Source organism: Bipolaris zeicola (genome assembly GCF_000523435.1).
Source record: "Bipolaris zeicola 26-R-13 unplaced genomic scaffold scaffold_22, whole genome shotgun sequence".
In the NCBI taxonomy this organism is placed as follows: Eukaryota; Fungi; Ascomycota; class Dothideomycetes; order Pleosporales; family Pleosporaceae; genus Bipolaris; species Bipolaris zeicola.
This window is the reverse complement of record NW_006912071.1, coordinates 31,520-54,602: the sequence shown is the minus strand read 5'-3', so window position 1 is coordinate 54,602 and position 23,083 is coordinate 31,520. Positions and strand designations below refer to the sequence as shown.

The following is a 23,083-nucleotide window of genomic DNA, read 5'->3' as shown; positions in this document are numbered from 1 at the left end:
ATGACTTGCCAAGACACTTGCGTCAGTATGAAGATAGGGAATGAGGTCAAGTTGTGGAAGTGTCTTGCTACCCTATACAAGTAAGACAAGTAAGAGGATACGGGTGACAAAAGTACTCAAGTAAACATGAAAGACGATTGTCAAGATAAGAGTGGATAAGTCGTCAACGCCACATTGCTTTCTTCATCATTCCCTTCTAGACCTACACCTACTACGCCTATTCATGCCTGGAAACAAGGGACCATATGCATTTTCTGCCCATCTCTCCTCCCCACAACTCCCGCTTTCTCTCGACCTCCTCATTACACACCCTCTTCGTGCCCTGAGGCATACACATTAACTACATCAACGGAAGTTCTTCTTCTCCTCGGGGCGAGACGCACCACCTTTCTTTTCGCAAATTCAATCAAAGAAAAAAAAGAGAACATGATGGTGGGAGAGGAAAAAAGAGCCAACGTAAAAAAAAAAGAGTTTGGTAGGGCTGCGAGGACATAAAAAGGGCGCGCTAGCCACGTGGTATCAAGCACACTATACGAATGGAAAAGAAGAAGAAAAAGAGAGAGAGAGCATGTCGAAAGCAATCTAAACAGCTCTAGTAAGGACATGAAATCCGAGAAAATATGAAAAATTCCCCATGGACAAAGAGAGGGGCACCATGTGCGCACATGCAACCAACTATGCAAGAGAAGGCGCTTTGCCATGTTCCAATAATCCACCACAAAGTAAATTATCGCTTCGTCGTCTGATCCGAAACGTAACGATGTCTTTCGCACAGAATGAACAGTATGCCCAATAGCTTTTGCCTGATCATCCCAGACAACGTAACATGGATAACACTCGTCTCCGCTTGGACAAGATTCCGAGGCTAGAAGGAGTAGCGAGAAAGTATCCTGTCCATTGGACACAACTGGGGGTCACCAGACCATTACTGCCACTCTCCAAATGCTCATGTCATTATTTTTGATTACCACTTCATCCGAATTAGAGTTGCGATAGCAGGCTCGACTTAGATGGCAGGTGCTTGTTGTGGTTTGGACAGAGTTCCGAACAATTGCTCTGGCGGTACGCGTCCAACATTTCCCATGCGGTCGGTGTATGATGTCGGGGCAGGGGTGTAGCCCTGTTGCTTCTTACGGTACCACTCGATGATTATGCCAATGACGACAAGCAAGAAGGTAAGGACCAGTGCGATGGCGAGGCCGATAAGGACAATAGCCCAGAGAGCAAGGTGGCTGTCTGTAAATTTGTTAGCAACGTATAGTCTGGGGTATGATAAATAACTTACCTGACTTTAGGAAGAACGAGTTGGGGTTCTCCACAAAGATAGAAGACAAGCTTCCTGGCTCCGTCTGACCATCCTGACCCTTGGTGGCAAGCAGGAAGGGAATGAGCGAAGTACCGTTAAAGAGCACAGCAGACGCAGTTCCAAAGTCGGTAACATTGATGTGGCCCATGAGGAGAAGATCTTGATCTTGGTCGATGATCTGAGCCGCATCATGATTCTCCGACAGAGAAAGAACTTGGATACCACGGATGTCTGTTGAATCGCCAAACATGGCAGGGTTGGCAGGGATCCACTTGGACCCGTCGAACCGCTGTAGATAGGCAGTGCCATCGCTACCTTGGCCAGCAGCCCAGAATTGATCGCCATTGCGGTTAGCAATGGTGAGCGCAGTGACTGGACCAGGAAGATCATTGGCACCAGGAATAACGGCATACTGGCTGTTTGTAGAATCAAACGTGAGGATCTTGGTGTGATTGTTGCCCGATGTAAGATTGCCAGCAATCAAAAGTTTGGTGTCACCAATCCAAGTCAAGGACGTGACCTCGCCTTGGATACCGTTTCCTGCTTGGTTCCACTGATTGCGCTCGGTGTTCCACATGCAGACTGCAGCACAGCTCAAGGCTCCAGCGGATTGGAATTGGCCACCGATAAAGATGTCGTTGGACTTTGGTCGTGGGGCAATGGCATTGACGGTGACATTGATGCCCTGAAGTGGCGGCGGCTGAACGGGAGTAAATTCGTTCTTGGTGAGATCGTAGGCGACAACACCAGCAATAGGGTCATTTCTGAGCTGACCACTAACCACACCACCAGCGTACAAGATGTTGTTCAAGACGGCAACAGTGGCAAATGTGGAGTTGGCGTCTAACTCATCGTTGAAACCAGTGACCTTATCCGAGTCGTTGCCATCGATGATGAGGACATTGGTGATGTTCTGGTTGTCTGCACCGGTTGTGGCAAAATGACCAGCAAGAATAGTCTTGTTCATGCCATTTTGCTTGTAGAAAGTGCCAGTGCGAACACCGGTGGTGTTGAGGTTTTGTCCATCCACGATAGCTCGCTTGCGGAGAGCAGCCTGGCGTTGGGCCTTGATCTTGACAGGGAATGCCTCGAGCTCCAGCTGGTCTCCGCTTTGTAGCTCGGCACTACCGCTCGCAAGGAGAGCACCGGAAGAGACGGATCCACCAAACCAACGAGCACTTCCAGGAACATCAGCAAATGTCATCAATCTACCCGACATGGCGAGGGAGTAGAATTCTAGGTTATGCAGCCAGTTGCTGCGGGAGGGAACCCAGACTGCGAAATCATTGACACTGGTGGCGGGATTGTCGTCGAAAGCATTGACTTGGCTGAAGAAGCCACTCACGGCAAGGACTTCTTCAGGTGTGTTGTCTGTGATGTTGAGCGAAAAGGGCACGAGATATAGGACAACACCCTCTACGCCAGCGCCGAGAGGCTTCCACTCGTTGTTGGTGTATGCAGCCACACCACGCAGGCCAGGAGCATTGTTGTTTACCGTGTTGGTGAAATTGCCACCAACATACAGTGTGCTGGCGTTGTGGAACAAAGTCATGACCTGGTTGTTCAACCCACTGGCAGAAAGGGCCGTAGGTCCTGTGGCGCCGTCACGGATGGCAAAGATGTTGTTGCGGTTATCAGTAGTGTTGAAAGATCCACCAACGTAAAGAGTATCGTCACCTCTAGCCACGCTCGTTACCAGAGCCTTCTCCCGAGGACTAAGGCTTGCACCAGCAGCGTTGATGACCGAATCCGAAAAATTGTCTGCATCTACAGTCTGACCTGGCTTGTACTCGAAAAGACCATTCAGATTGCCAGAGGTGGCCTTTAGCAGCGTGAAGCGTACTCTCTGTGCAACAACTGTCACAGGTGCTGGGCCTTGTCCAGCGGCGGGTTGGATAATGACTCGAGGAGGGGCGCCGCTAGTGGCATCAATGAAGCCATTGTAGACTTCGTCGTACTTGTCAAAGTTGTTGGTCTGCCAGAGTTCGGTGCTTTCGGTTTGACCACCGGCCACAGCCGTGACGTTGACGCGACCACGACTGCCACAAGTGCCGTCACCTTGGCATCCAGGTGTGAAGATGGTGACTGAGTAATTGCCGGACTGCTTGACATCAGGAACAAAGGTAACGGTTGCCGCATTGACGTCGATTGGGCTGCCTGTGAGAACGGTGGTAAGGTACTGGGAGTTGCTGTCATGTGAAGGAGAAACCTGCCACGAGCCTGTAGCGGTTGACTCTGACAGCGAACCGGTGGCGCCACAGTTCTTGGGCTCGTTGAACTCGTTGACAGCATACGAATATATGGCTGCAGACATTAGCGAGAGAAGTTAGTAAAGCAAATCGATGCACTCACCATCCTGGAAGAGTTCGATGCCATTCAGTCCAGCGCCAGCTCCATAGTGCTCGGTAATATCGATCCTGAAAGCGTTCATACCAACGACGTTGACAAAAGTAAAGTCCTGGGCAGTGGTGTTGCCCTCGGGCAGGGGGCATCGAAGGTCGCAAAAGGCCTTTTGTCCGGTTCGAGGATCAGTGTAGGTCAGGTTCAAGATGCCGCCAAGAGGAAGAGCGGTAAAGTGGAAAGTCTTGGTGCCACGGCCCTCAAAGTCGGTGTTGTACAACTTCATACTGGTGGGTTCAAAACCAAAACCAAACTCGGCCTTCCAGAAACCATCAGCGCGGTCGGCCATGAGCCAGGTAGAGCCGGAGCCCTGTGTTGTGTAGTCGGCCTTGCAAGCAATGTTCTTGGGGTCTGTGAAGCCGTTGATACCGGAGCTGGTCTGTGCCGAGATGCGTGCATTGGAAATAGGAATCACCTGGGTGTTGTTCTGGCTCGACACAGTTGAGGCATTGCCGCCCAGGCCGTTGAACTCGCCTCCAAATACAATGTTGTTGTTAGAGGCACGGGTGATGGAATGGATGGGGCCGTTGAAGCCGTGGAACGAGAGATCCTCCCAGCCGTCCTTCCAGACCAGGGCGTTTGTCGAGTTAGCACCAGAAAGACTACCGCCGACATAGACGCGTCCGCCTTCTCGGTCGCAGTAGAGGGCATTCACAGATCCACTAAGGCCCTCGAGTGACCGTACGTTGCCGTTTGTGGGATCAAGCAGGGCAATGCCTCCAGGTGTGGGCATGTTGCCGACACCTGTAAAGTTGCCGGCAAAGACGACTCGTTCAGCGCCATTGATGGGCAGAGTGCACATGGCCTTGATGTCGGCATCGGTAACGTTGATGGTAGCAAAGACGCCATTAGGGTAACGGGAGAGCAGAGCGCCATTGCGACCGGGGTATTGCTGGCTCTGGCCTTGGTACTGGTACAGCGATATGGAATCAAAGTCGCCAGTAAAAGCTATGCGGCCCAAGTCGCCGAGACTAAGCGGAGGGACCGGGACGGGATTGAAGGTGATTGCTGTCGTGGGAGAGGCGAGCAACAGCGAAAGGACAAGCTTGCCAGCCCCTGTGCGCAGGAGGGCAGCGAATGAATCCCTCATGGCAGCAGTGGGTGGCGCGATGGACGGAAATAATACAGGGTCGTATGCGAGTGACGGAGGATGGGTTTAGCAGAGGTAGGCGGCCCGGTTCGGCATGGACGTGTGGTGGTGGTGGTGGTGATGATTACGGGGTAGTGGTGAAGGTGAAGGTGATGGCGATGATGATGATAGCGATGGTGACGTTGTTTGTAGGCCGGTGGCTGAGGCGACGATGCGGCCGGTCGGTCGTTCTTGCACGCGTGTAGTGTGTGAGGCGTAGGCGGGAAGGAGCAGCCGGCGAGGGTTGCTTGGCGCGCGGTGAAGTAGGGACGTGGATTGGGGGTCCAGGGGGGGTGTAGTTGTGTGATATTAGGTGCAGCGAGCTGCTTTGCTGGAATGCTGAAACGAATGACTGAGGTGAGGGGGAGGATGCGCGTGGGATCGAAGGGTGGCCGCCCTCCCGCGCTGCTTTTTCGCAAAGGTACACGGGTGTTGTCAGAGACAGGCGTGAGAGTCAAGGGGGGTGTGTGTGCCTTTCCCTTCGGGAGCGCCAGCAGCGACAAGTCCCGGGTGGGCCGATGGGCGGTGGCCTGATTGGCCAGGCTGCTCCTCGGCTAACGGGGCTGGGCCTAGTCTCCATGTGCCTAACGGCTGACAAGAGCTGGATCCCAAACCATCCACCCCAAACTCCCCTTTCGCCATGGATGCACGACGCAGGGCAAGTGGACAGCGCCCAAAAAAGCTCATCTAAACTGCCGACCTAACCCTCCCGCTAACATGCTTTTTTTTTGCTGCGTCGCCGTTGTCTGGTCTGCCCGCGTTCCAGCAGCCCGCCCTGAGCACATGGTCGCGATATACTAGCTGCTGCATGTCCTAATTTACCTTTGACAGTCTGCCGTTCCTGTCGCTGGGCATCATGCCTCCCGCCTGCACCCTCAATAGTCTTTGTGCGACAGCTCGATACGCCCTTTGGCTTCTGTCATTGTCGCCCTTTGTGCAATGCCATCCGTCTCTTTCTTTTCTCTCCTGTCATCTGGACTTTAATCTCATGGTGAGCAGCCATGGCCTGTCTCACTGCCTCACCCGAGATCAGGACCGCTTGGCATCGTGCCCCAGGCCCCTACTGCTTTCGCTCGCCTGCAGGGTCACTGCCAGTCGACCCTAATGACCACACCATCACCACCACATTCTCCTGCACCATCCTCGTCACTCCTCATCAATCTTCTCCCTTTCTTCGTCCTGCATACATTCTTGCTTGCTTCTCCGCTTGGACTCGTAATTCTTACGACGCCTTGTTTCTGCCATGACGCACGCCGGCCACTGATCTCCCTTGTCAACGGCAGACGGCGTGTTTCACATTCCAACGAGGCCGCCGCCCGGTCCCGGCTCTAGCAGATCCCGCCCGCCTTTTCGCCAAAAATACTCGAAGCCTTCTGCACGCCTCCATGACTGATGCAAAAGCGTTGGCTGTGCTATTAGCAGTGGGTCTGCATCTCAATTGCACATGCTGACTCAACCCAGCCACAAGTCCAAGAGTCGAGACGCGATTTATTATACATTAGATTACCACGTACCCTACAAGAAATGCTTCATATCATACCCGTCTAATTCTAAATGTGCCCCATCAAAGTCTAGATGCTTCGTCGATGCTTCTCCCAAAACAAGTTCTATACCCCTCCCCGTATTACGGACTACCGCTCTTTTCCATATCCTTGACCTTGTCTTTGTCGACAAACGCCCTCTCTTGGTCCATGGCCCCATTCATGTCATAGGCCTCGATGAACCAGCTGCCAATCATAGCCACCGCACTGAACACCAGCATGACTATCCAGATGTACTTTAATGCGTCCGTGTAGCTTTCCTTTAGTTGGTCCTTCATCTCTCCACCAGGCATCTCCTTGATGATGCGGACCAGTCCAGCTGCGTCCTGGGAATACTCGTCCGCGAATTCGGCCAGCAGTGGAAACGTCAGCATCTTCTTCTTCATCTGGTTCTGGAACACGACTCCGCCAATAGCTACTCCCAGTGTCTGGCCGAATGCGCGGAAAAAGGAAAACATGTTGGCAGCATACGCCTGGTCTGCTGCAGTCGCACTGGCTTGCACGGCCAATGCCATGGCAGGAAAACTAGGCAATCGTTAGGGCCCCTTGTTTCTCTTCGTCAACAGCTCTCACTTACAGGATACCTGTTCCTATACCACCAACGAGACTGATAAAGATCCATGCAGGAGTCGACGTGTCGACTTTGATTACTATCAGCACACCCATGCCCAGAGTAGCAAGGAACCACCCTGCCCGGTTGGCCCACCGGTACGTGCCCAGGATGGCAATAGCAATACCCGTCGCAATCGAAGCCGGAGCCACCGTAAACGTCCACGGAAACAAAGCAACCCCGGTAAGAATGGGCCCAAATCCCTTGACCGCTTCAAAGTACAGCGGTAGGTAGTATAGGATAGCCCACAAGATAATGCCGTGGATTACTGTGGCAGTATAGAGAATGGCAGCAGACCGGTTCTTGAAGACTGACGTGCGAATGAGCGGGTTGGCGGCCACAAATTCAATGTAAAGGACAAAGCCAACCATGCCAGCACCGCACACAATAAGCGGCACAAGCGTGCGCCACGAGTCCCACGGATACTGCACTCCGCCCCAGGTAACGGGAATTAAGAAGCCAGTGGTCGAGGCGAGGAAGAGTACCATGCCGATCCAATCCACCTCGCGGAGTTTGGTTAGGAAAGCCCCATGCTTCTGGTTGAGCTTGAGGAAGATGGTGATCATGGCAGCGCCAATGCCAATGAATGGGAGGTTGATCCAAAAGATCCATCGCCAACTAACGTTTTGTGAAAAGCCGCCGCCTAGTGTCGTTAGCTACTGACCTTTTGCATCTGCACTACATATTGCTTACCGAGAAGCGGTCCAGCTACTGTGCCAATCGACCACATAGCACCAAAGAAGCTAAGCCACTTTCCTCGCTCCCGCAGAGGCACAGTATCTACAACCACCATTTCTGTGAGACAAATGATACCTCCACCTCCGATACCTTGGATAGACCGCCCAACCAGAATGAGGGTGAAGTTGTCAGCCACAGCGGGGATAATGGACCCAACCAGGAAGAATCCAAGACTAATGTAAATCAATGCCTTTCTCCCAAAAATGTGCGAAAAGGATCCAATCACTGGCTGGAAGACGGTCGACGTCAATAGGAACGAAGTGCCGCTCCAGAACGCCTCGATAGCAGACCCCCCCAGTGCCCTGGCCATGATCTGGAGATTGTCAGTCATGACCCACTCTGTATCTTTCTAGATTGTGCAAAACTTACTGGAAGAGCAACGGAGATGGAAGTAGCATCCAACGCAGCCATTAGCGTTATGATACACAGACTACCAAAAGCAGCTAGAAAGCGCCATCCTGGCTGGAACTTTCCCACTTCTACTGTATCGACCTGCTCGGATGCCGCCTCGCTCACGGGTTCTGAGACAGGGGGCGCAGGCTTAACCACGTCCTCGGGCGGCTGTACCGACGTACTCGCCATGACTCTCGACTTTGAGCCTTGGTGTGAATAGGGAAGAGGAAATCCAAACTATAAATATAGACTACGCACGATATCCTCAGAGGCTATAGGAGAGAAACACAAGAAGCCGCCGAAAAAATGATACCAAGTGCTGCCTACCCTCTTTACAAGAGCGAGAGCAGCCATCATACATATACATACACACTATCCATTCTACCACTCACCCGCTCTCCCTCTATCACAGGGCGTAAAGCCACAACACACACGCCCATCACTCGGGGCGGGCGCATAGTAAGACCACCCAGCCACGAGCGCACCCTCTCCTCGGCCCAATTTTGTCCTCCGCTCCATCCAAAAACCCACTACTTGCCCAGCTCACCACCTTAGTTCAGCCTCAAAGCTGCAACCTCCGTAGCGTATATGCCTTAGCGATGGCTCGTGCGCGCTGCCCTCTACAACCTAGCTGTACGCACCGCTCCTTTTCCATGCCGTCTGCCCGATTAACACTGCCCAATTGGCTTATCGCACCAATCTGGGAGAATTGGACACTCCGACCGTTGTGGTGTTTCGCCCAGTCATGACGTGGTGGCAGCCGCATTGCGCGCGCTAAAGAAAATGTGCGGCGTCGCCCTTTGCTGGCGAACCGGAGCGCTGTGAGACGGAGGGTTGTTTGCCCGACAGGGAAAGTCGGGGCGGGATGCGAGACCCCGACGGGGGCAGCCTTTGTCCGGTTTGTTATCGTTTCTGCCTGCGCCGATGGTGTTGTATCTACAGTACTACTAAATAAATTCTAGAAACAGGAAATCGATGATGCGTGGACGTTGCAAGGTTTCATGATGTTCCTCCAGGCTTTGTATCTATGCACGCAGCAACACCGCATAGCCCTACGCCATGCAACTCCCGCCTACATACACACACTTTTCCTCAGCAGAGCGCGCCAGAGGACCCATTCTAGCCCCCCACCCGCCCGATGTCTCAGAAGCAGCAAAAATGCAAACGGCGCAATGTCCGCTTGTACTGTATACAGCACGCCACATGGCTTACCGGGCGATATGAGAAAGCACACCAAGCGCATCTTTGTCATCGTTTCTGCACGTCAGAGTTCGAGACGTAGGGATAAGCGATAGTATGCTCATGGCGTGGCTGAGAATTTGCTACTACTATCCACCCAGCTGAATAGTAGTAGGGTACACGTGGTTGTTACTACTACTTCCTGGTCGCTAAGCTAGCGAAACAGCCTCCCCATTCACCGCTTGGCCTGGATTTGTTCCCCATTTTCCTGATGCGTAAGTAGGTGGAATGAGCCAATTACACTCTCCCCCTTTCCTCCCGTTCTCACAGGTGAAAGTGAGGATTGGATGATAGTAGAGGGGTGTTTCACGTACCGAATCGCCATCTCGATCGATAATAAACCATCTGCCGTCTCCCGGCACTGAAACACACACCGGTACACACTACCATGTGGCTAAAACGGCCACTACCACCGGTTCCCCGCACACGTTACCTATACCTAACCTGCTTTTCTTGAGTAGGGCAAGTCTTACCATCGTCTCTGTGAAAACATCGCAGCGGGTTTCTTGCAAGACATGCCTCTTTGAACTGAGGGTGTCGTGTCAAAGGCTGAGAGACTTGCTCAAGCTTCGTTGTTCGAATGCCTTCTGACGGACCGTTCATGTTGCATTGCCTGTCATCTGATAATTGCTATGGCAAGTCAGCTTCCGCGGACTCCCAAAAGTTGACTGTATTTTCCAACATAGCCGGCTCTACATTCTACGTGTTTACAAATATTATTTGTACTATCGCCTGGGTACACTTCGTTATCGAGCTTAGTTTTGAAGTCATCGTCCTGTGTCAAGATGCGCAGGGGATTCTCGTGTCATGAATCGACTGCACGTTCTGCATGTTGAGTTGCTCAATTTTAATATGTGGCCAGCCCATTCGACCTGCTATGGTAAACGGTCAGCTCGTTGTTTTGGAGCCAGTGTGGAAGAATAATGCTTCAATTGACTGCTACTCGTCAGCACACTCGAGTAATAATCACATGACAAATCCTAACAGAATGCAATCATCTGCCTCCCAAAGATGCATATCTAAGAAAATTTAGCGACTCAAAAATTCTTACAAGTGAATTTGACATCCAACAGACTGTATACCATAAAAGCTTCTGATGAGATTCTGAAATCGATCAGTGTTAAACATAAGGACGCGGACCAAGTGCTGGTGTCTTTTTCTAAATCACCCAGACGTATATGTTACTAATGTGCTCTGCCTTCTCCAAAATCACAGACCGTGACCGCTATATCCATGCGAGAAGAAAACATGTAGTGTACACCACAGTATAGTTTCTCGTCACCTGGCCACCGATTTTGACATCTTGCTTAACAAAAGCCGTAAACATCCAGGAACATGCATCACGCCTGAATGTCAATCTCAGGCCATGATGCAGTACCCAATCAACGTTGATTCGAAGAACAATGCGCATCAATCCGCATTGGACGCACTACTGTCCAAACAAAGCAAGAAAGCCATTATACACCAGACTCCGATCCTTTTGCGTAATCGAACTCACATCTCCCGTCCCCGTCCAGTAAAACAAGCCCCCCAGCCCATTCTGGCGCACATAATTCGCCTTCATCCTAACCGTCTGCGGCGTATCATACGTAACCAACCCGCCATCGCCTCCAACACAATACGCCGCACCCAGCTGCTCATCGACATGCTCCTGGGCGCCAGGCCTTGGCAAGTCGCGATACTCAAACGTGCCTTCTTCGCCGGCCTGCCCCTCAAACGGATGCCCGATACCGCGGGTACCCGTGAAACTGCGGCCGTAGGCCGGGACGCCCATGACGATTTTGTGGCGGGGCACGCCCTGGTTGACCATGTAGGAGACGGCTGAGTGGCAGGAGATTGCGGCTTCGGGGCAGTGCGGCACGGGCGGGGTGAAGAGTTGGGCTTGGTGCCCGCATTTGCTGACCCAGGGTCCCGAGTAGTCGTATGCCATGAGGTTGACTAGGTCGAGGTATTGCGAGGCGTAGCCTAGGTTGATGTGCTGGAGGGCCCATTCGCCCGCGGGAAGGGCCGAGGATAGGGTGTATTGGGGTGCTGGGAGGTATTGCCGGATTGTGGCTAGGAGAGCGATGTAGTCTTGGCCTTGGCTGGCATCGGCCGGGTGCTCCCAGTCGACTGTAATGTGTGTGTTTTTAGTAATCTTGTTGTCATTGAGAAGGGGGGGCGAACCAACTGTCAATTCCATCGATACCGAATTGCTGTACTAAAGCCAGGGATGACTGTGCAAAGCGCTCACGGCAAGCTGGGTCTCGAGCCACGCCCGCAAACGGCTCACTACCTTTGCCGCCGCCACCGACCGAAAGCACTACCCGCAGTCTTGTATACTTCTTCTTAAGAAGTGCAAACGAGTTTAAACAACCCTTTGTTGCAGGGATGTCGTCGATGCCCGGAACATCAATCTGTGCATCCGCCCATTCATCGCTCAACTACACACAGGTCAATTTCGAAAACTCACCCAGAAACAATAAATATAAATATAAACTTACGTATACCGTTCCATCCTCTTTAACCCTGTTCATAACATTTAGCACTCAAACTTACCCGAGCATCTCCGGAAATAGACCCAAACCTTACCATGCAAACGCATAAAAGACATGCGAAATGACGTCGTAGTTCAACGAGACGGGCGGCTGCTCGCGATAGATACGCCAGTTGGGATAGTATACGCCGTTCCAGTACATGTTTTGCAGCGGTGTGGAAAATGCAGTCGTGTGGTGATGGAGTGGGTGGTGGTTGAAGTAGTAGTCTCGGCTCATTGTTCGGTTCGTTTTCCGTTCAGGCTTTAAAGGCTTTAGCTTGCATGCAGCGTCAGGGTATGCTGCAGGTAAGAGAGAGAGGGACCCGTATTTGTTTTGCTTGGGGAAAAAGATCAAAGCTCTACGGGTATCGGAAGCTCCGCACAAATTTGTTTGGTAAAATGATATTGTGTATGTGTGAGTGAGGTATGGGTTTGCAGTATATGTGGGGGGTTGGGTACGTAATGGAAGACAGTAGGTATTCGTAGATGGTGTACTTTGGTGATGGAAATTGGCTAGGAAAACGGTTGGATGGTATGATTTTAAATGTTCTAAAGAGACCCTGGAGCGCTGTCTATATGGCCTTTGTATATACATGTCAAATGGAAGATAGCGGTATTACAGGCCGCTCAATGATGCAATGAACTGGTGGGTTGCGTTAGATATCAACAGACATGCCGCTTAGCCTGAAGCAGGTGATGTCTTAGCTGACGGACTTGCTATAGTTGCTTCTGTTTCTGCAGTGCGATAGACGGTGAAGCCCAGTCTGGTACTTGAATAGACTGCGAACAAACCGATGGTGTTGGCTAAGATCTATGGATGGCGCGAGCCAGAGTCGCGCGACGTCGTAGGTCAGGCCGCAATGTCCCAGAATACTGTGTTCTCGTGATTTGGACGCTGACGCACTAAGAAAACGGCTTGGAAAGTTTTAAATCTAACCGACTCGAATCTAATGTGTATTTGTAAGGAGTGGTGAGAGGGTATCATTGGTAGTATTGTACATCCAAGAGGAGTAACCAAGAAGCATCCGATGTCATGTCTAAAGATAGAGGGTGCACGCAATGGAAATGATAGACATATGTATGTCTGGGCACAGAAACATCTGATTACGAAGATGTTGATAAGGGTGCGCATACCTTTGTAGAAAGTGTCAGCAAGCCTCCAAAATCCGAGGTAGAAGCTGTGGCGCAACATAGGTGTGGGGTTCCAAGGCTGTGCCAGCTGCACTATTCGGTTCGACGGCACGCGCAAATTCTAGAAGTCGTTGATAGGTCAATGTGAGGGAAACACAAGACGCTAGAGTGAGACGGAAGCGCCGTGCAAGACCGATCGGGTAAGTTGCACAAGAGTTGCAGGTACATGGAAAAGGATGTTGGATGTTGTAACTACCCACTCGATGATCACGTGATTGCGCGCTCCGACGAACCGTTTGCGTCAGTCCGACTGCAACTACATACAGCTGTGCTCCAGCCACAAACACCAACCCCACATAACTACCGGGCCTACATTGAGGATTCGAAATCGCCTATTGCATCGCAGTTCTGTCGGCGCACAAGAAAGCACTCTACATCACAAACATATTACGCTATAGTGTCTCAATCGTGATCGGGTGCATCAGCTACCAGAGCGCAACGCGAGGCCACTTTCCCACGCGTTGCAACAAAGTGCACCAATAATGACAGAAGTCATGACATCCGTAGCGGCTCCCATGTCAGAAGAAAAGTCCGCCGAGGCCCGGCCGCCCCAATATACCTTTAAATTCAGCGAGTTTCTTAGACGTGAATATCGATTTGGCCTAAACCCCGATCGCCCAACCTGCAAAGCATACCTCCAAGGCCACTGTCCAGACGGCAGCAAATGCCCCAACAAGCACAATGTCTCTTCGTCCTACAACAAGTATGTTACCCAGTAGCCCAACTCATATTGAACATAAGTAGGCTAACCCCAACACCACAGTCTAGTATGCAAACACTGGCTCCGCGGCCTCTGCAAAAAAGGCGAAACCTGCGAATTCCTCCACGAATACAACCTCCGCCGCATGCCCGAATGCTCCTACTACGCACGTACACAAACCTGCTCAAACGGCGATGACTGCCTGTACCTGCACCTGGACCCCGATGCCAAGCGCCCTTCATGCCCACACTACGACCGCGGCTTCTGCCCCCTTGGCCCACACTGCGCGCTGAAGCACAACAAGAAAGACAAGCTGTGTCCCTTTTACCTGTGCGGGTTTTGTCCAGAGGGCAAGGGCTGCAAGTACGGTGCGCACCCGCGGTACCCCACTGATCTTAAGAAGCCAGAGGTGCGTGTGGAGAAGAGTGCTGAGGAGCTTGAGGCGGAGAAGTTGGAGCGCGAGAGGGAGATGATGAAGAGGGAAGAGGAGGAGAGGGAGAGGGATGAGAGGAATGGGCATCAGGGAGGACGTGGGTTTAGGGGTAATTGGGATCGTAAGAAGCGTGGAGGACGACGGGGTAGGGGTGGTAGGGGTCGTGGAGAGTTTTAAAGCAGGCGCGCGAGTATTTGGGGGGAGGAAAGATATATGTTATTTATCTAGCGAGCGTTTCTTGCCTCGCTTTGTAGTAGTTTCGACATTTTTTTTTCATGTAGCGGAAGAGGAAACAGCTAAAAGAGTTTGGAAACGACGCGAAAGACATGGCAGCAACTCTTGTCAAAGAAAGATAAGATGCATTACCAAAAAAAATATCTAACCCTTTCAAACTTTCACACTCTAGTTACCTCCGTCTAAACTTGGACTTTCCCAAAACCGGTCTCTTAACCACACCCTCCCCCTCCTCACCCTTCTTAACCTTGCTCCCCATCCTAACCACCGGCCCCGCCTCCTCCTCCGCAACCCTACGCTCCTCTCTCTCCTTATCCTCCGCCATTTTCCTCTCCAACTCCGCCTTCTTGTTAAATTCCGTCTCGACGATGCGCTTATCGCGCGCCGAGTATCCCTTTTCCTTTATGGAGTAGAAGACTGCGCCGAGATCGGCTAGCCAGTGTGGATCGACAGAGGTGACGCAGGACATGTATTCTTTGGAGGTGAGGATGAGTTCGTGGTAGACGACGTAGTCGGGGAGGTATCCGAGGCCGTAGAGGGCGGAGGTGGGGTGGAGTTGGATGGTGACGGAGGTGCGGAGGTTGATGTATTCGCCTATGCCTTTTACTTTTGCGGCTTGGTGGTAGTAGCCTGAGCAGATGCATTTGCGGATTACGTCCCAGTCTGTGCCACAGGATATTAGGGGCATTTTCTGTTTCCCCATTATGTCGAGGATTTGGTCGCGGATTTCTTTTGCGCGGCGTAGGGCCTTTGGGTGGAGGAAGTGCCGGATGCACCAGCCGTCCGAGTAGCCGTTTACTTTCCATTGTGTGTAGACGTGCAGGAGGGTGAGGTGGTCGGATTCTGGGACGAAGAACTTTTCGCGGGCCGCGTCGGATTCTTCTTGGCGTTCTTTGGGGCGGTAGAAGACTGAGGGGACGGAGAGCATGGCGACGATTGTGAGCATTTCTTCGCTGCATTCGTATTCGGTGGCGGTGATGATGAGTTTGGCGAGAGAGGGGTCCATAGGGAAGGCCGTCATGGTTCGGCCTAGGTCAGTGAGGTTGCCAATATTGTCGAGGGCGCCGAGGGCCCAGAGGTCAAAGAGTGAGGTCGTGATGGTGTCTTGAGGTGGAGGGTCCATGAAGTCAAAGTCTAGTAAATCCTTTACACCGAGAGATTTCAACAGTAGGACCGTGTTGGCAAGGTTCGTCCGCTGGATTTCAGGTATCGTTTGGATGTAGAACTCATCTCTGAACGCCCTTTCAGTGTATAGATGAAAGCATTTTCCGGGACCTGTGCGTCCAGCGCGACCAGCACGTTGTGAGGCGTTTGCTTGGGATATGGGCGTGATTTGTAGCGTGTCCATGCCCATCTTGGGGTTGTAAACTTTGAGTTTAGAAAATCCGGCGTCGACAACATACATGATACCATCAACAGTCAGACTCGTTTCAGCAATGTTGGTTGCTACGATGACTTTTCGTACACCTGGGGCTGCTCGCTCAAAAATCTTTGCTTGCAGGTCGGCAGGCATCTGACTGTAGATGGGAAGGATGCTCAGTTTCGGCGGGTCGTTCAAAAGTTTGAGTCGCTCTGCAACAAGTTCGCAGGTGATTTCAATATCCTCTTGACCCGTCATGAAGACTAGAATATCGCCAGGTCCTTGTGACACGTGAATAGCCAAGACTTGCTTCACAGCACTGTCGACGTAGTCCTCACACGGCGATCGCGAGTACTGAATGTCTACGGGGAATGTTCGTCCTGGGATGATGAACTCTGGCGCGCCTCCGTAGAAGCGCGAGAATCGATCCGCATTCATGGTGGCCGAAGTGACGATTAGCTTAAGATCTCGTCTTCGAGCCAGTACCTTTTTGAGAAGGCCCATCAACACATCAGTATTAAGGGCTCTCTCGTGCGCTTCGTCCATGATGATGCAAGAGTACTTGTCTAGGTCAGGCTCAACCAGGGATTCTCGGAGCAAGACACCATCAGTCATGTATTTGATCTTGGTTTCTTTGCTAGTGCAGTCTTCGAAACGAATCGCATAACCAACCAAACCACCCAGCTTGACCTCCATTTCTTCGCTCACACGCTTCGCCACACTCATGGCTGCGACACGACGTGGTTGCGTGCAGCCAATAAGCCCGTTTTTGGCATAACCATCTTCGTAGAGGAACTGAGTCAGCTGGGTAGTTTTTCCAGAACCCGTTTGACCGACGACAATGATTACTTGGTTGTCTCGAATCACACGGAGTAAATCTTCTCGGACAGCAAATGCTGGGAGATATTGCCTCTGTTCTCGAAGTGTCTTGCTTTTACTGAAAGCGCTTGCACCTTCCTGCTTGCTCAGGTGCTGTGCAAACTTACTGCCACCCTGCTTCTCCTCTTCGTCAGGACCGGGCGCAGCACTGTCTGTGTCCTCCTCCTTGATGCCCATGATATTGCCCAGTGTGGTTCCTTTTGCGCTAGTGGCTTCCTGCGTCTGCTTTGCCCGCTCTTTCTGTTGCCGCTTTTCCTTAACCACGCGACTGCCGCGCCGACTGAAGACTGCCATGTCACTCTGAGGATCTCGTACTGCTGGAACTGGGTCGATTTGCTTGGTGAAGACAGTCTTTCCGTCCAGAAAGGGCGGCCTGAGCTCGTGTACAAGGATATGTACGCGCATGCTCTCTTCATCGTCGTCAAAGTCATCATCGAAATGTCTTCTTTGGGCGACTCCAGATTGGAGCATTCGATTCGTCTCCCACGCATCGACATCCTTTTGCTTCTGCTGAGCTCTCATGCTCGCCCGGTTGTTCTGTTTCTTTTCTGTCAAAGCAGCCTCCCGTTGTGCGTCCAGCCATGAGCTCTCAGCGCCGCCAAACGGGTTATGTGTATCGTCGCCAAAGGTATGTCCGTTCTCCTCACCGCCATACCAGTCGCGGTCAAGTGCCATTGAGTCGAAGTCGTCCACGAGGGGTTCGGGGCCGTCGAATGATTCCTGGGCTGGGTGAGCGCCATCTTCGTTGGCTTTGGGCGTATGCGCGCGTGAAGACGCGGGCTTGTTAGGTTTGCGAAACTTTGGACGAGGCGCGATCGAGTATTCTTCGGGGTCGAGCTTTCGCCGCTTGGGGCTATGACCGCGTTCCATTATGACGAACAGCTGTCTGGGTACTTCTTTCGAAAAGGATATATATGTAGAGTGGCGTGTAGACTCGGCGTGGTGTTGTTGGTGTTGAGATGGCGGGAAAGTTGATGCTCGGAGGTCCGCAATTATCGATAGGGCGGGAGCTTTAGCCAATCGTTGCGGGGCCGCCCAAAATTATTTCCAACCTGTGAAAAAGTTCCCCACGCAACTTGCGCTCTCACTGCGCATCTTTTCACACAATACCGCGACAATGTCTATGATCACAGCGACGACATGGGTACCGCGCGGCTTTGCGGCGCCTTTTCCTACCAGGTATCAATTCGACGAAGAAGAATATGAGCGCATATCGAAACTTGCAAATCTACAGCTGGAAGACGCTAAGGAAGAACTTGAAGAGGCGCAAGCTGAGGAGAAGGCCAAGAGCAACGGAACTTCGAGCAAGGCACAGAAAAAGGATGACGAGTGAGTGCGGTGCTTTTTGTTACATACAATTGAAGGCTAATTGTTTGAAGCGACGATGACGACGATCTCAAAGAATACGACCTTGAGCACTACGACGATGAAGTCGCCCAGGACCAAGGCGACACTATGGCCATGTTCGGCAACGCAAAGAACCTAGTCTTCCACGAGAACGACGAAGATGACCCGTATATTACTATGAAGGGCGGAGACGAAGAGGATGAGGAGGACCGAGAAGAGCTACAGATTCTGGCCACTGACAACCTGGTATTGGCCGGAAGGATAGAAGACGAAGTTGCACATCTTGAGGTCTATGTGTACGAAGACGAGGATGACAATCTCTACGTGCATCACGACATTATGCTGCCCGCCATCCCACTGGCTGTTGAGTGGCTAGATCTGCCTGTGGGCAAATCTGTGGGTACCAGCGAAGGCAAGGGTAACTTTGTAGCCATCGGCACTATGGACCCGGACATTGAGATTTGGAATTTGGACGTGGTGGACAGCATGTACCCAGATGCGGTACTAGGACAAGGTGCCGACGATGCGGCAAAAGCCGACAAGCCCAAAAAGAAGAAGAAGAAGTCCAAGAAGGCCAACGATGAATTCCACGTCGACTCTGTGCTCTCGCTCGCGGCCAACCGTCACCACCGCAACCTTCTTGCGTCGTCGTCGGCTGATAAAACCATCAAGCTGTGGGATTTGAACACGACCAAATGCGCAAAGTCATACACGTATCACACGGACAAGGTGTGCTCTGTGGCATGGCACCCTGTCGAGTCTACAGCGCTTCTGAGTGGTAGCTACGACCGCACAGTGGTGGTGGCCGATATGCGTGCACCCGAGGCAAAAGCGCCACGGTGGGGCGTTGAGAGTGATGTCGAAAGCGTACGGTGGAATCCTCACGACCCGAACTATTTCTACGTAAGTGTTGCAAGGCCAAACTTGATGATGCGGCATTAACCCTGGTCAGGTCTCGACTGAAAACGGCATGATACACTATCACGATGCTCGCAACGCACCAAAAGATGCGTCTGCCTCAAAACCTGTATGGGTACTGCAGGCCCATGACGAGTCCATTTCATCGTTTGACATCAACCCGGTGATACCTGGGTACTTGGCAACGGGCTCTACGGATAAGCAAGTAAAACTGTGGAACATTCAAGAAAGCGGGCCAAGCATGGTGGTGTCGCGAGACTTGGGTGTGGGAAAAGTCTTCTCCACATCCTTTGCCCCTGATAACGAAGTGGGTTTCCGATTGGCAGTAGCAGGAAGCAAGGGCGCAGTGCAGATTTGGGATACGAGCACCAATGCAGCGGTGCGTGCAGCTTTTGCCAGCAAAGTGCCGGCAGTTAGGGGAGATGGCAAGGAGCGTCTCGTGGGTCTGGAAGAGGAAGACACGGATTCAGATTCGGAAGAAGGAGAGAGCAATGACGAGGAAGGGGAGGATGGTGATGACAAGGGATGGGAGTCGATGGAGGAGTAGTATGTACACTAGGCGAAGATACCCTGGGCGATGATGAGAGGAAGCTGGGCAGCGGACCGAAGATTTTGGGATATGACGATGTCTGTGTGATGATGAACCAACGAGTTTTGATCTGGCGTGACGGAGGGCCATTGTGAAGCTTTTTGGCGAAACGCAGAATAAGGTGTTTAGTCATGTTTCCTCGGATAGAAAGGGTGCGTGCGTGTTTCATCAAGTGCCCGAATCCCCGATCTCTCCGCCCTTTGTTTTGCAAGTCCCTTTCATCTCACCTGACTCGCATAAACTTGCATGGCTTGGTGATGGGTGGTGATATCGACGTCAGTATGAAAGATGGCAGAGACTAAGTTTAGTTTTTTGGGGGGAGGTTGCGCGGGACCCTAGGGCAGCAGGAGACACGGGCGCAAAGCATGGCTTGATGGCGGACCAAGTGTTCTCACAGCTGGCGTAGTGGATTGTACTCGACAAGCGAAGACAGGTCAATGCTAGCGTATAGCGGCAGATCAACGTTCGCAGGCTGCAGTTGGAGACTGGCTGGCGGGTGTGGGTCCACCTGAAGTAAGGTCTCGGTCTGGCTGGATGGCCTCATTACTGGGACCGGATTAGGGCACACCCTCGTCACATTCGGTCCTGCCAGTGAGGTGTGAAACTCTGACGCCGGGCATGGCAGAAGTAAGAACAGGTCGGACGGAGGGGTTGCTAGTATAAGCAGTAAAGAGGGCATTGGGTTTAGCGGGAGGGAGGTCGCTTTGTACGCGCGCGCTCAAACATGTGCGTGTGCCGACGTGAATATTAAGTGTAGAGTATGCAAGTAGATGCTTTAGGTCTAGAGCAGGCAGTCAGCAGAAACAGTGTGCGGTTGCGCGTCCGGTGTGGGCACAGCGGAGAGTAATTAGAGTTTGGAGGGTGACGGCATGGGAATAGACAAATTGCGTGTTGAGGCAAAGTGGGATTGTGGCCAACAGCGATTCGCGGATAAAAGCGAGCGGCGTAGGGTGGGCGGCAGTGAGTAAGTATTGACGACGCTTTCGGAGCTTCATTTCAGCTGTCAATGCCATTCTGGCTGGAGCTACACGCACAATGGGGCGGCGGGCGGGCTCGAGTGGAGCAGGAGGGGAGTGTTCCTGGGCTGCATTGAAACAGCGAGTCCTCTCAAGGCCCCAACCGGACGGCGTGGAAGGGTTGAACAAGCAAACAGGAGAAAAGAGCCGGCTTAACCTGAGACGCTGAGCACCAAGCGACGCCCTCTGATTGGCGCAGGGCTCGAAACGCACGGGCCGCCAGTGCAGGGTCCAGGGCAGTGCATGCTACCAATCTTTCGGAGACAGCGCAAATGCAAAAATGCCCAGCCCGTCCTCCCTGCTCGCTACCCTTCGTCTGGTCTTTTCAAGAAGCCTGCCCCGTCGTTGTTGCTATCGCTGCATCACGCGCCCTTCTTCGCTGCCTTTCTCTCCTCCCTTTTTGTGCCTTACGCGCCCAGCAGAACCATTCCTTTGCGCAGCCCGGTGTTCGCTCCTTACCATCCCTACCCTTCCCCCCCACGCTCTTTGACAGACGGTCCTTGTTCCCCTTCGCCACCCCCCATCCACTGCCCATTCACCCTTTTGACTACTTTCTTCCCCACCCGCTGCGAGCCCAGCAATTTCCCCCCAAAGAACCAGAAAAGTTTTGAAAAAAAAAACACTAGTCGTCAAGGACATCACTAGCAAACAACACACATCGACTTTCCAACGCGGGGTATCGACTCTACTGCAAACAAAGGGCACCGGACCATCAAACCACCACCCCTTGTGACCTCCGTACCACCAGGCCAACTCCACCCTCACCACTGTTGCACCGCACCTCGCTGCCTTGGTGTCTTCCAGAATACTGCAACCGTTGCATTAGTGGAACACTAGTCCTCGACTGCTTGCACCTCGTGCCAGCAAAACGCGCAATTTATCTTCGGCAGTACCCCGCTTATCTGCGCCGCCGCATTCCTAGAGCGACCAACGACCGTCACTGCTAGAATTACCGGCCCTGCCTCCGACCGCTAAACACTTATCAGGCACTATCGCCCTTCCTGAGAATTAATTCATCAATATGTCTCTTGCACGCGCAATGACGAAGCGCATGAAGCGAACAGAGGACCCCAAGGAGCCCACTTCGCCCACTCGCCCAACTCGCAGCCAGAGTGTCAAGAACGGCTCCTCCATCGACCGTGCCAAAATCTCCCTTCCTATTGCTCTCGTGTCGACTACCAACATGCTTTCGTACAACGCACCCGACATCTCAAGCCTCAAGAACGTGTCCTCCATGGCCTCTCTAACTCAATCTTCCTCGGCAGACGACTCGGACCACAGCGTATCCACACGCTCCCGTGCTTCTTCGCATGCATCCAGAGACACTACCTTGACGGATGCTTCGTCTGTGGATCTCTCGCCTATCTCGCCAGTTCCAAACTACGCCGGTGGTTTCCCGTCTGGTGGCAAACCACTGAGGAAGTCTGCTTCAACCACCAGTCTCAAGCAGGTCAAGGAGGAAATCATCGAGCCAGTTCCGACTATCCCGGCGAGGGCCCTCTCCCACAGCAAGCGTGCCCATGAACGACTCGCTCACAAGCGATCTCTCCAGAATGTAGCCACGCGGGGTAGCATCAGCTCACGTGGAAGCGTGGGCTCCGTGCGTAGCTCGCGCGAACAGCGATCGTCACTCGACATGTTCAAGGCCACGATTGAAGAAGAGAGCCACCCCTTTGGCCGCGAACTCGAGCAGCTCAACGAGGTCGTCGAGGAGTTTGGTGGCGTTGTCCGCGATGCCGAGGCCGAAGCGGATCATTCCGCTATGCTGTCTAGGAATCTGGCCGCTTACTGTGCTGCCGACTATCTTGCCGAGATTCGTCCACTGTTCAGCCAACGGTTTGGCATGCCACACCAAGCTCCTGCCATGGCCTGGATCTGAGACCACTGCCGTCAACTCTCCACTTTCCTACACCCCCGCGTCACTCCGATCGCCTCTGTTGCCTGTTGCTTGATACCTTAGACACTCACGGTCTCATTTTGTCTGTACATATTAGCGGATTTTCCGGCCTAACCCCCGCACACTCATTTGTCTAATCTTAGTTTCTCCTGTTCTATATATTTTTTGCTTTACCTGCTGGTCTGGGTCCAAGGAAGGGCAACAGGCATTTCTGGAATCCCAGTCCCAGGTTTGGGGCACTACCCCGCACTGTCTTTAACGATGTCTTACGTTTGTTCTCTCTTGTACGATGTCACCCGGAAAGGCGGTTTACCGCAGGCGCAATCGTTTGTTTTTTTGGCCATGTTGTGTACAGTGGTTACACTGTGTCTATGTGTCAGACGTACATATCCCAGATTGAAAGAAACACATTTCCATGCCAGACACTCAACGGTCATTCACAACCTATTCTTCACATGATAACTGTATGATGGTGCATTGGTGACTCGGCAGTTGGCCAGTCTTGGGCTTGTGTCTCTACCGTGCAGATCATGCTTGCGTATGCATCTCACCTGCCGAGTCCTTGATGGAGGGACGGAGTGGCTCACGGGGAATTTTCCAATTGGGAAGGTGCTAGGCCATGTCCGACACCTGCCTATCCAAACCTGT

The 23,083-nt window shown here is 52.4% G+C and overlaps 7 protein-coding genes across 7 annotated transcripts; 4 read left to right on the top strand and 3 right to left on the bottom strand.

The window, feature by feature from the left end:
• Nucleotides 1–1,006: 1,006 nt before the first annotated feature.
• On the bottom strand, nucleotides 1,007–4,796 carry COCCADRAFT_23576 (uncharacterized protein; the record flags this gene model as incomplete). Its single annotated transcript, XM_007710827.1, has 3 exons — nucleotides 1,007–1,236; nucleotides 1,286–3,610; nucleotides 3,659–4,796. The coding sequence occupies 3 exons, from the start codon at nucleotides 4,794–4,796 to the stop codon at nucleotides 1,007–1,009; spliced, it is 3,693 nt and encodes a 1,230-aa protein (XP_007709017.1).
• A 1,663-nt stretch (nucleotides 4,797–6,459) lies between these two features.
• On the bottom strand, nucleotides 6,460–8,306 carry COCCADRAFT_87635 (uncharacterized protein; the record flags this gene model as incomplete). Its single annotated transcript, XM_007710858.1, has 4 exons — nucleotides 6,460–6,901; nucleotides 6,954–7,629; nucleotides 7,680–8,037; nucleotides 8,094–8,306. 4 exons carry the CDS (start codon nucleotides 8,304–8,306, stop codon nucleotides 6,460–6,462), a joined length of 1,689 nt encoding a protein of 562 aa, XP_007709048.1.
• Nucleotides 8,307–10,785: 2,479 nt separating this feature from the next.
• Nucleotides 10,786–12,109, bottom strand: COCCADRAFT_2285 (glycoside hydrolase family 18 protein; the record flags this gene model as incomplete). Its single annotated transcript, XM_007710803.1, has 4 exons — nucleotides 10,786–11,468; nucleotides 11,527–11,779; nucleotides 11,840–11,864; nucleotides 11,928–12,109. 4 exons carry the CDS (start codon nucleotides 12,107–12,109, stop codon nucleotides 10,786–10,788), a joined length of 1,143 nt encoding a protein of 380 aa, XP_007708993.1.
• Nucleotides 12,110–13,544: 1,435 nt separating this feature from the next.
• Nucleotides 13,545–14,372, top strand: COCCADRAFT_2284 (uncharacterized protein; the record flags this gene model as incomplete). Its single annotated transcript, XM_007710802.1, has 2 exons — nucleotides 13,545–13,765; nucleotides 13,826–14,372. 2 exons carry the CDS (start codon nucleotides 13,545–13,547, stop codon nucleotides 14,370–14,372), a joined length of 768 nt encoding a protein of 255 aa, XP_007708992.1.
• Nucleotides 14,373–17,785: 3,413 nt separating this feature from the next.
• COCCADRAFT_23572 (uncharacterized protein) lies at nucleotides 17,786–19,480 on the top strand (the record flags this gene model as incomplete). Its single annotated transcript, XM_007710826.1, has 3 exons — nucleotides 17,786–17,997; nucleotides 18,048–18,918; nucleotides 18,968–19,480. The coding sequence occupies 3 exons, from the start codon at nucleotides 17,786–17,788 to the stop codon at nucleotides 19,478–19,480; spliced, it is 1,596 nt and encodes a 531-aa protein (XP_007709016.1).
• A 2,079-nt stretch (nucleotides 19,481–21,559) lies between these two features.
• On the top strand, nucleotides 21,560–22,417 carry COCCADRAFT_33975 (uncharacterized protein; the record flags this gene model as incomplete). The annotated part of the gene is made up of 1 exon (XM_007710843.1): nucleotides 21,560–22,417. One exon carries the CDS (start codon nucleotides 21,560–21,562, stop codon nucleotides 22,415–22,417), a length of 858 nt encoding a protein of 285 aa, XP_007709033.1.
• A 188-nt stretch (nucleotides 22,418–22,605) lies between these two features.
• COCCADRAFT_87529 (uncharacterized protein) lies at nucleotides 22,606–22,905 on the top strand (the record flags this gene model as incomplete). Its single annotated transcript, XM_007710857.1, has 1 exon — nucleotides 22,606–22,905. A coding segment is annotated over one exon (300 nt), but the record flags the coding sequence as incomplete, so codon positions are not given.
• Between the last annotated feature and the right edge of the window lie 178 nt (nucleotides 22,906–23,083).